Raw genomic sequence first — 12,172 nt, 5'->3', positions numbered from 1 at the left:
TGAAGCGAGGAAAATCCCCTCAGTGACCTTGACAAAACAAAAATAAAGTTGTTAAACAATGCATATCTGCTTGCTTCAAAATAGCTCATTCCATGCTTAAGATCTTACAGTGAGTATGTATGCAATGTGCGACACATACATAGTGAGGAGTCAAGGGCTACCAACATTTTAATCCGCGCTCCAAAAAAATCCAAACGCATGCCGGACAGACTATTGGCTTCTGTGAATCTCTAAAATTGATAGCTAGGAATAATGACAGATATGGCTTTCATTAATGACACAGGTAGTGTGACAACGATTAAAATCTGATTGATCAATTTTCTAATCAGCAATCCTATATGCCATTGACGTAATTGGAGGTGTATTAAAGCTTTCAAATCAAAACTGCTCAAGTTTGTCAGCTGTTAAAATAATGTTTGATGATTGGTTAGTTTTCAACATGTGCTTTAACGTCAATCTCTCAATTGACTTTGTTTGAAACATTGTAACATCTAGTTTGTGCAATATCTTTATGGAGACAGTAAATATAAGGTATACAGGGGCGCGTAAACAAGTGTTGTAAATGTCCATGATGCATTTGCTTTTAAAGTGGTATGTTTGCTTCTTTATGTTAATTTGTGACTGAATTTAACTTAAACATGTAGAATGTACATCTTTGTTTACAAATGTCGGGACAATTTGTCTCATATCGGGACGCCGGACGAATGTCCCAAAAGTGGGACAGTTCCACAGAGATCAGGACGTCTGGCATGTATGTATTAATGGATTTTATAATGATAGGTACAGTTTGCAAACCGACACAGAAAGGCATAGATGAAATTCTTAAATAAATGACAAGTAAGCAAATGAAGCCCATGAATGGCATGAGTTTCAGAAAGAATAACAGACTTGACTTGTAACTGAGAAAAAAGTGATATGAACATTAACAAATGATAACTCCGTACACTAAATATTAAGCTTTTCTAAACTATTCTCAGACCTTTGGTACAAGGTATCTACAAAAGAAGTTTCATGAAAATATCTAAGTTTAATCAGCTGTAATCTGTCTATAAAACTTTGATGTAAAATGTAATGGTATAAAAAGGTCCTTAAATATGAAAATAATCTAAGTAGAGATGCCAAAGTTTGCCTATGGTGTTATTGTATGTTATAAGTTTGAGTGAAATCTTTAAAGCCACCCATGAAATTCTAGCTTTCTTAAAAAAAAATAACTGGCCTATAATATAGTGTATATGCAAATTTGTAAATTTAAAATGGCCTCTGATTTTGTAAAATGCCCAATAATATTTGTAAACTTGGCCTATGGGATCATGTTAATATGGAATTAACATGGACATGTTTTAAGTTTGAATGAAATCTCTCAAACCATTTCTGACAAACAAGTTTACAGAAAACAAGAGCTGATTTTTTCGAAACCAAAACGCAGATTTCGAAACCTAAACGCGGACCCAAAGTTCAAGGTCAAGGGGGTCAAAATTTGTGTGCGTATGGAAAGGCATTGTCTATATACACATGCATACCAAATATGAAGGCTACATCTGAAGCGACATAAAAGTTATGAGCATTTTTCTAAACCTAAACGCAAAAGTGTGACGGAAGAACAGACGGACGGACAGACAGACGGACAGTATGATCATTATATGCCCTCCTTCGGGGGCATAAAAATTAACCTGTTTATAGAGTGCAAGAGTCTAAGAGTAAAATGTCCCCTAATTTTGACAAGTTCAAACTTTGAGTTATCAAGTGTAGCCAATGGGATAATATGAATAATGGCAAATCATTTGAAGTTCAAAAAACATCCCTTAAGCCATTCCTAAGAAATTAGCTAACTAAAAGCTTAAACCTACCCAAACTTGAAGGCCAATAAGTAAAAAAGCTTGCTTTTTTTTAAAGAAAAGTTCAACTAAACAAGAGCACCGCATAGCGGGTGCCAAGGCTCGGCTGCGGGTGCAGTTTTGAATAAATGAAAGCTCTTCAGAAGAATTTAAGATTCTTTTTTTTTTTTTTTTAGGTCACAGTGACCTTGACCTTTGACCTAGTGACCCAAAAATGGGTGAATATGAAGTTTCAAAGTTGTAGGGGGAAGCACTTTGATTTTAGAGCCAATGTAATGGTTTTAGCACTATGCCGGAAGGCGGACAACGCGCTGGCTATGACAATGCCTCGGGTTTTCTCCGAAAACAGCCGGGCTAAAAATCAAACGGATTTTCAAGAAGTGAAATATTAACAAACTAGACTAATGTATTTAACTTAAAAGAAATAAAGTATAAATAAGAAGAACTAAGTAGTTTTTCTAATTTATTGCTTATTTCTTTTTGTCTAGTAGAGGCCGACAATAGTGTTCATACCAGGTGTGGAGACGACAGCATGGAAGTTCTTCTCCTGCAGGTTCAGGATGCGGTCCGACTTCTCCTTGGACTCTTTCTCCAGGCCCCGCACCTTGTGCACGTACTGGTTGTTGAGGAACTTCAGGTCAGCATTCTCATGCTCTAGTTTGCGCAGAGAAGCTTTCAGCTCTGTAATAATGTAATGTGTAACCCTCCATTTGTGAGCCTTGCTCTGGGACAACTGACTTTAATGTATGAGCGAAAAGTGACTTCCCACATTAGCCAGTGAAATCCAGACAGGCTAATAAGGGACTACACGTTTGGCCTACATTGGATTTTTGCTAAGAATTTTTGTTTTTTGGGGTCAAATTTCCAATCTGAAAAAGTATATATTTTCCGCAATGTTCTCCTAAATTTCCAATTAAAAGTTCCCATCAATAATCAATAATAAAAGTTATACATCACAAGGCAAAAAGTACATGATATATAACAGGCAACAATAGCTCAGAGCCTCTTTTTGGGAAATAACTAATCTAAACATATAATTCTAGAGTAGTATTGATAAAAACAAAATAACATAATATAAATAATGGTAGTAAATAGTTACGCTAATACTGGTAACTCATGCCATAAGCCTTACGAGTTTTGTCACCAAACTCCTTTAATTTTATTTTTTACTCTTTTGTAACCAGGTTAAAACAGTAAAAGGGCACCAGAAGTTGAAGAACTGTAACTAATTTCCCAAAATCCTTATAAAGAGTGAAATTATATCCTGAAAATAGAGGCAATCCATGGCATCATTATGCAGCTAATGTATCACAAATATGCAGACAATGTAAGACAGTCAAGTATTGCAACCCACCTCTTACTAAGGCATCTGACTCTTCCTTCTGCTTAATCAGTTGTTTGTGAAGGTCATTATTTTCTTTCACCAGCTTGGCATTGTCACTTTTGTATGGCTCTATCAGGGAGTCCACATCTTTAGTCTCTGTAGTTTGTTTACCACTGCTAAGTTTTGCATTCTTTAAGCTCTCTGTGGTATGAACAAGGTCTGCAAATAGTTTCTCAACCAGAGGCAGAGACTCGATGCCTAAAGGTTGCTTGTAGCCTAGTTGGTCAAGTCTTTTACGAAGATTGGAAAACTTCTGTTGTGCCTGGGCTGTGGCTGTATTGGACATTTTGCTGCATTAAACTGCAAACCCAAAGACAATGTTCATATCTGAAAAGGAACAAAAATCAATTATTTATCAACACATTAATAGAAGCAGGATTATTTGATAATATACACTTGCAACTGGCAGTGTTTCTAAGTGCACTAAGCGCTTACAGCTACAACTCCCATTGTTCTCACTACTATCCCTTTATAATGTTTATTACCGGGGCGTCCACAGGAATAATCCTACGGGGTGTCAAGGGGGGTTTTGCCCCCTTTGCCGCTGGAGGCTTTGAAAATTTTGAGAATAAGGCGAGATCATGGTGCATCATTAAGTATATCTGGAAGGTAACAAGTTAGGATTTGTGGAATTGATACATTGACTGTATTGGAGTGGGTTATACCTATTTTTCTCTCCTTTGATCATGGTGACTTTTCTCATATAGAATCAAAATACAGTTTCTTACATATGTAATACCATAGGAACTGTGAAAGCAATCATTAAGTATTTCAGAGAGAGCCCTAAGAGAAGATGGCTAGTTCCGAACACACCATTGTAAAGCGAAACAAGGTGGACTGCAGAGTAAAAAAGCAAACGAATCTTCGATAACCATTTAATCGAAATACGCCATCAGTTAGAATATTTAGTTCAAAATGAACAAAATACAAAAGGACGACATACCGCACATCATCTATGGACGGCTAGTGGAACGGGGACATTAGTGATAATGCTCCACATAATAGCTGAATATTCGCCCATTTTAGAGCCCATCACACAAGCACTTTAGGCTGTTCAATTAGACATAATCGGTGTCAATCAATTAATCTACTGATCATCTAGAAAATGCAGATTCACTTTTCGCGGAGGATATATTCGGTCCGGTAATAAAAACAGCCGAAGCACGAAGATATTGGTGTTACAAAGACAATACCAAGGCAATGTGGCTGTCAAGTATACCGAGCAAATGTTGGTGGAACCAGTGAAGAATACTATTGATTTACGTTTATGTTCTGTGCATGGACTCACTGATCCAATCTCTAGGAAGCTGATTTACAGAATCTAATATGCCTGCGTTCATGTTATACTCCATATTAACCACATCAAAAATTTCGATTGATCAGACTATAAAGATACAGTCCCAGCGATTTTTTTTTTCCAATTGGGAAAAGTACCCGTACCGGTCCAATTGGGAAAAATTGAGTCATGAAAACCTGAAAATTGGGAAATTGTGAAAGCCTCAAAATGGGAAATTGGTGTATTTGATTTTATGCTCCCAAATACTTCTAAATTGATAACTAAGTGTTTTCAAGCTGTCAATATTATATTTACCTAGGTTTTAGCCATAGAGCTGCATAAGGAAACTAATTAAATGTTGCATTTTCCAAAAAAAAAATATAAAAAATTGGGAATTTTTTGGACAGCAATATTGGAAATTTTGTAATTTTTCGTAATTGGGAAAGTGCTGTTTACCGGTACTATATAAAAAAGGAACAAAATCGCTGAGCCCGAACCTCGACGAATTTTAAAAAATCGATACTTTAGAACAAGACGCAATGACATAGTACGACATGAACAAAGAAGGAATTGATCAAACAGAATGAGTAAGATTTTGTTGACTTGATAAAACAACAGATTTGTTTCCGGCCGTGCGTGAGGCAATGATCACATTACTAACCCTGCCTGCCACCACTTGAACGGTGGAACGATCATTTAGCACGCTGAGACTAGTCAAAACATGGCTAAGATCCACTATCTCTGAGGACAGGCTTTCAGGATTATGCATGATGATCGTTCACAGGGATCGGATCAACACCTACGAGAATATGTTCATTCAATATATCATCGAGAAATTCAGCAGAGACCCACGTCACCTTCACTTCCTATTCAGGGACTGAATAAAAGTTAATTGATTGACTTCTCCCCGCGATTTCGCACAAATTAATCATGTTTAAAAGAATGTTTTGAGAGTTAATAAATTGTACAATAACCACATCCATGACTGGTTAACATGAAAACGTTCGTGTGAAACTAACTAGGGTCATTCTGACCCAAATTGTTCAATTCAGGAATCATAATTGTACATGTGTAGATTTTTCCATATGCAACTATCTTTTGCGCTCACCGATTTTTCAAGGGGGGTCAGATGACCCCATTTGCCCCTATGTGCGGACGCCCATGCCGGCATTTCATTATACATTTTATTATACATTTTAAGATCACTATTAATATTAAAGCTTTATCAATATGTCATGGGATGCATTGCATGTCTTGGGGTTAGTTCTTCTTGAATGATCTGAGCTTTTATGGGTACATACGTACAGCTCATCCCGGAGGGTCAATAGCTGGAAGTAGGATTATTGCAACTAGTCTTGGGGTTTTTCAACGGACCGGCAATTATGACGAAAATACTTACTATTTCATTAACCAATTTCTTTGTTTTAAAACACCTTCATAAGTCAACGTGATAACATTTTTGTCGATTTGCATGAGTCGTTCAATTAGCAAATTGACAATATCTATTGACGTGCCTACATGATGGAGACAGAACAACATAAGTTTTTCGAAGTATTTAGCCTTTATATACTTACACAAAAATGTATCATAAATACAATTGCATTTAAGATGACAGTTTCATCAAATATATCAGAAAATATTCATGAGTTGGATCGTTGTCTATCAACTGTCAACATCGAAAACATGTTTCGACAAGCGTTTTGTTTTGAATACGGCGGATTAATGTTTGGTTTTTATTGACCGAAAGGATATTTAAGTAAAAGCAAGAAAAATAATTATTTGTATCTCTCTTGCTTATCACAATGCTCTTCCTATCGAATGTTGAAGTTGTATAGGGGTCATTGTTGATTTTCACGATGGTTGCTGTATTTAGAAATGCTACAGCAGAAGTTTCTAAAGAGTACGAAGCAACATTTCCTGTGCATCTCCGTTTTGAAGCTGTGCTTGATAAAATCTGCTACGATGCAAAAGCGAAACTTCTTAAAATAAACGAAGATTTTTTCGTAGAAGGAGACTTAGTGAAATTGCTGAGAGTTCAAGACATGCTGGTCCATGTACAAAGTGTATTTGGATCCTTGAACAGTCAAACTTCGCCTGTGGAGGTACATGCATTACTGTCTGTTTTGTAGTATAAGATTGTTAGGCACTGTATCGACTCGCGCCTGGAACGATTCGCTCCCAATTTCTCTGTTTGATACAGCACTACTTCTAAGTAGAAGATTTTCAAAATTACTCGCCACTTATTTTGTAACGATTGCCCCCTCCCCTTATTATAAGTTTTAAAGTTGAAAGTATTTACACTTATGTTAAAGTACGCCAACAATTGCATTTTTATAATATTGTGTTTTATTTTCAATTTATTTTTTAAACAACCATAATCTTGACACAAAATTAATATACATGTAAATATGTCACCCCTGAGACTATGCACACTGTATAAGTCCCTGGTTACATATGTATACACATATTTAATACTAAAAATTATGAGGGGAGACTACACCAAAATTGAATAAGAAACTAAATTAGTAAATAGCTGAATCTTCTACGTTTATCTCAACATTTGTGATTTTTGTATGAAAATTATGCATGAAGGTATGAGTGTTGGGACACACTCCATGTCCTCAAATAGTGAAGCCTCAGAAGCAGAAGGACATCATCAATGTCAAAATACCCATGCAGTGCGCCATCTTGGGATAGCTCTTGTACTGTTATGCTGTGTCTTTAAGTGGTCATGATAATGAGTTGTAAAATGTTTTAAGATTAATTACTTATTAGTGTTAATACTCACATAATTATTGTTATGATATTTCTTGTAATAAATCATTTTTCTTTATAAATATGTCTTAAAACCCCTGTAAACTGGAACTTTCTGAAAACCATACATTCAGCATGTTAATTAAAGTCTACTAAAACAGACCTTTTCCCCCCTTTGCCACGGGGCCGAATTTCGGCCCCATTCCCAATGCAAATCTGGTTGTTTATTTCCTAATTGAAAAAAAATTCCCAATTCCAAAAAAATAAATATTTTTTTTGTTGTTGTTTAAACCTTTAAATATATAAGTTAACCTGATCCAGTGTAGAATCTGTTGCCTTGAATTTGTTTTAAAAACAGTAAAATATGTTAAATTGATTATTTAAGACTTTCCTTTTTCCCTCAAAAAAGGCCAGGCCCTTTCCCCAAAATCAGATATAAAAAACCTGCACTTGTTCATAATATTTTGTAAAATTTTAATAATATGTTATCAAAATAGTCGTTATTTACCAGTTAACGGCTTCTTTGAAATATAATAAACACTATTTACATGCGATTATTTTTCCCAATTGAGCCAGTTATGCGATTAATTTGTTTCCCAAAATGGAGTTTTTCACGACGCGAAATTCCCAAAAATCCAATGTGGCGTATCCCCAAAATGGAGCCGAAAAGGCCTGTAAAACTTAATGTATTGCATTTGATTTTAATATTTAATAAATATTTGGTATGGCTTATTGAAATGTTGGTACAGCTAAAATTGCAGGTTGATTTGCGTATAAGTATTATAAATGATTCCTAATATATATTTATGTAAATGGTATAATGGTTGAAGTTATCTTCATTTCAAGTCATATTTGCATTGATACATTCGTTTTGGAATCAAGATATGAAACATTTTTCATCAGAATGCGTATACCAGTAGTCACTACTGACTTGTAATGATGATTAATAACTTACATTTTACATAAATGATACTTGTGTAATTTCAGTGTCCTACACAGATGGCAATACCATTCTCAGCACTAGTTGAGGCTGCCGAAGCCATAAGCAGAGGTGTAGAAGTAACAAACAAGGATGAAACCAATTGTTTATGGAACAGGGAGCATGACTATGTATCACAGGTCTCTAAAGTTCCATCCAGTAGTACAAGTGAAGTATCATCAAAAGTTCCCTGTAGTACTAGTGAAGTATCATCAAAAGTTCCCACTAGTACTAGTGAAGTATCATCAAAAGTTCCTTCTAGTGCAAGAGATGTAACAATCAGTAATTGTGATGTTGACAAAAAGAGTTCAGAACAAGAACAATTTGATGATCAGTGTGAAATGTTGGAAGAGTACTCTGATGATACTAGACAGGATCTTTGCAATATTGATCAAAACTTGACTGTGAATCAAGAACCGATCAGAATGGCTAAGTCTGAAACCAGCAATTCTCCTCTAAAGTCTGAATTTTGTTTACTAAAGGATATAACAATTCAGAAACATGTAGAAAAAGAGCTAGAAATTGCAAATTTGTTCAGTGAGAAAGAAGCAACAGCAAAATCATTTCTATTAAACAGAAAGTTATCAAAAAGGAAAGTGTCTGAACTTCAAGATGGCTATGAAGATGAGGGATTAGTTCATTGTGACACCTGTGGTAAAGTCTTTGTCAATATGCGCTACTTGAAAAGTCATGAACTTACACATGACCCAGCAAATCGCACGTGTGAAATATGTGGGAAGGTATATATGTTTCCTAAGACGTTACAGGCGCACATGAAAACACATGGAGAAGACTATGTAAAGAAAGTCTACAAATGTGACCAAATAGATTGCAGCAGGTCTTTTACTTCTAAATACAACCTTGATGCTCATCAGAAGTCTGAACACTTCGGTTCAAGAGAAACATTTCTATGTCAGCTGTGCGGTAAAAAATTCACCACAAAGAATACCATGTTGCAGCACATGAACATTCATTTAGGTTTGCGACCATTTTCTTGTAAATCGTGCGGAAAGTCTTTTACACATGAGTCTGTCCTACGGGATCATCAGTTGAGTCATACAAATACAAAATTGTTTATTTGCAACTATCCAGATTGCGCCAAAACGTTCACTCATCGTTCATCTTTGAAGACTCACAAGGCCATTCACAAAGATACTAAAGACTTTGTTTGTGATCAATGTGGAAAAGGGTTTACACAGAAGCAAGCATTAATAAGACATGAGAGAGCTCACAAGGGTGTAAAACCATTCAAATGTCGAATATGTGGACGCCTGTTTGGTGATCCCTCTGTAGTAAGACGCCATCTTCAGTTAATTCATAAAGTCTTCAAAGATGTTGAATCTTGGAGAGAAGACATTGAAGAAATTAAAGTATTGGACAGCGAGACCAGTCAAGAAAGTACTGCCACTATTCCTGAGACTAATAATGATGGCTTAGACAAACAACTTACAAATGAAGCACAACTCTTGTCAACTAAGAACTTGGAAGAAAGATCATTGAAAACAATATCAGATTCACAGTACATGCAGTTTGTTGATTATGGTACAGTTATTGCAAATGAAGCAAATGCGACTCATTCTCTATTGTCTTTTGAAGGGCTGCAGAATCTTGATGGCACACAGATTGCGTTGCCAGCGCAACATGAACAAGGAAGTAAAACAAGAGTTCAATCTGTTCTAAATTTCCCTGAATTACAAGCCATGCTACAAACCAGTCAGTCACATATGGAGCCAAGATTTATAAAAAGAACTGTCTTGAGAAAACAAGCTATCTCTGCATTAAAAACAAATGAAGATATATTTGCAATACCAGTCATAGTTGCAAGTCAATTCCAAAGTAACTTGGATCAGGACAAAAATGTGCAACTGTTTACTGAAAATATTGATGGGACATTTTCTATCATTTCTGAACCAAACACCTACAGAAAAAGCAGTAATGACTGCCTGATTGGTGGAAACACAGGGATGGATGTGGCTTTAAATGCAGATTTCATAGTAGATCAGCTGAAACCCGATGGCACATTTGCAGAGAATGATGCTATTAGAGAACTACAAGACTCCAAGGAGGCTGACATTAACTCAGATTCATTTCACCAGTTGTATGCATTTAACTCTCAGTTCACTGACATCTCCAAATGTTAATGCCAAGCAGTTTTCAATGGTATTGAAGAAAAAGAGTCGAAGTATTAATTTGATATTTTAATATTCATGTAGTATTCTGCAATTTTTATTTATTTTCGTAATTTATTTTGAAATTGAAAGTTAATTAATGATGATAGTGAAATAAACATGTGAAAGAAAATAAACCCAAACTGAGGAGAATATAAACTGGAAATAATTGTGTTATCGGTATTTAAGAAAAATAGTGGTTTGAAATGGATAATATTCAGAAACATTGCAATGCTTTCTATCAGTATCTTGGACAAGTTTTGTAACTTATACTATCTTTGAAACTTAGCAACTGTATTTTGAAGTAACTTTTTAATTTTCCTCCTGGATCTTGATCTGGGACGTAAAGAAAATATAATTGTGTACTGTCCTGCAGTCTGTTCGTCTGTGATTAACACCTACGCCTTTTGCTTTTCATGGACAGTTGGGCAGTTGCTGCTTATCACCATCCATCCACCCAACCTCACTTTAACTTTAACCAAATTGGACTAGACATTGCCGTATTTATACCTTAGTAATTTGACTGGTTAAGTAAATTGTCTTTTTGTCTTGCACAAACAGTTTGAAACAAAACTTTGATACATAGGCTATTGCTGAGGACCATTACCTATCCACACAAATCACACACCAAGACTTTGACCTTGTCCCACAGGTAGTTAGCATGTGGCTATAAAATTAAGTGGGAAAAACATCATTTCGAATGAAAATTAATCAAATTATAACAAACAATCAACTTCTCTGAAACTATAAATTTCACTATAAATATATATGTTATATTATATATATTTGATAGTGAATTTTTTTTTCAGAGAAGTTGATTTTTTGTTATTTGAATATTTTCATAAAAATGATGTTTTTACTAATTGGTATCATAGCCACACTCTAACCACCTGTGCCTTGTTCTTGACTGAATAATGACTGATACTAATTATTAATATGGGCTTTTTTGGTAATCCAGATTAGTTTTGTGTAGCACCAAAACTGCTTTCTGTAACACGTGTACAACACACCATATCATCCAACCCCGTCGTGACTATGATATCTCTACCAAGCCACAGGCGCTCCGGTTTAGCTAATTTTGTATCAACTGCTGTGTGCAGTGTCATGTGTTGTCCGTCTGCTTCAAATGACTTCATTGTTTTAGCCAGATTTTTCACAAAACGACACTGGAATAATTTTTTGGTGAAGCTCTTTTTAGCTCACTTGGGCTCCATGTACCCAGTACGCTATAGGTGTAGCGGAAATCTTCGGCAGAATCTTTCGTCTGTTGTCTATTCGTCAACAACTGGGTACCTGCTCTTTCTGATTTTTTTCAGACTTTTCATTAAATAAATTATAACTAGTGGCTTCTTTCCTCTACCTAAGTCATACTTATATCAATCCATATAAGACTTACCCATGTTTAAAATAGAGGAGCTCCTTCCTACTCTGCAGACAAAAAGTAACATTTAGATACCTTATTTTACTCTTATTATCAAACCTTGCACAGCTAGTACTCAGGGGAGCACTTTTGACCATTTTTATCTGTTTGTTTTCAAATCGCAACAGTGTGTCATCCAGTATAGCTTCAAACAAAATGTCCTGAACATCTGGGCAGAAGTTGCTTTGAGAAAGCAGAATGAACCTGGCTTGATCGTATTTCTAGTAATTTAAAGAATTTCATCCAATCCTGAATTCTGGATGCTATAAACTGCATAACTCTTCCTTAATTTGTTTCAATCATTGTCTAACAGACCTCTACCAATATTGTTCAATCTATGGTCCTGCGGGAAATAC

General features: G+C 35.5%; 2 protein-coding genes across 3 annotated transcripts in view; one reads left to right on the top strand and one right to left on the bottom strand.

Moving 5' to 3' along the window:
- Positions 1-6,231, bottom strand: part of LOC127875870 (centrosomal protein of 135 kDa-like) — a 53,575-nt gene extending 47,344 nt beyond the window's left edge. For both annotated transcript variants that reach the window (XM_052420592.1, XM_052420594.1), the window contains exons 1-3: positions 6,070-6,231; positions 3,190-3,546; positions 2,349-2,516 (exon numbers count right to left, since the gene is read on the bottom strand). In XM_052420592.1, the coding sequence (XP_052276552.1) occupies positions 2,349-2,516; positions 3,190-3,505 (484 nt within the window). In that variant the 5' untranslated portion in view covers positions 3,506-3,546; positions 6,070-6,231. The remainder of the gene's footprint in view (positions 1-2,348; positions 2,517-3,189; positions 3,547-6,069) is intronic.
- LOC127875873 (zinc finger protein 624-like) lies at positions 6,225-10,766 on the top strand. Its single transcript, XM_052420610.1, has 2 exons — positions 6,225-6,597; positions 8,237-10,766. The coding sequence occupies exons 1-2, from the start codon at positions 6,352-6,354 to the stop codon at positions 10,367-10,369; spliced, it is 2,379 nt and encodes a 792-aa protein (XP_052276570.1). The 5' UTR covers positions 6,225-6,351; the 3' UTR covers positions 10,370-10,766.
- The last annotated feature ends 1,406 nt before the right edge of the window (positions 10,767-12,172 follow it).

Source organism: Dreissena polymorpha, chromosome 4, assembly GCF_020536995.1.
Source record: "Dreissena polymorpha isolate Duluth1 chromosome 4, UMN_Dpol_1.0, whole genome shotgun sequence".
NCBI lineage: Eukaryota > Metazoa > Mollusca > Bivalvia > Myida > Dreissenidae > Dreissena > Dreissena polymorpha.
This window is presented reverse-complemented; position numbering and strand designations above follow the sequence as displayed.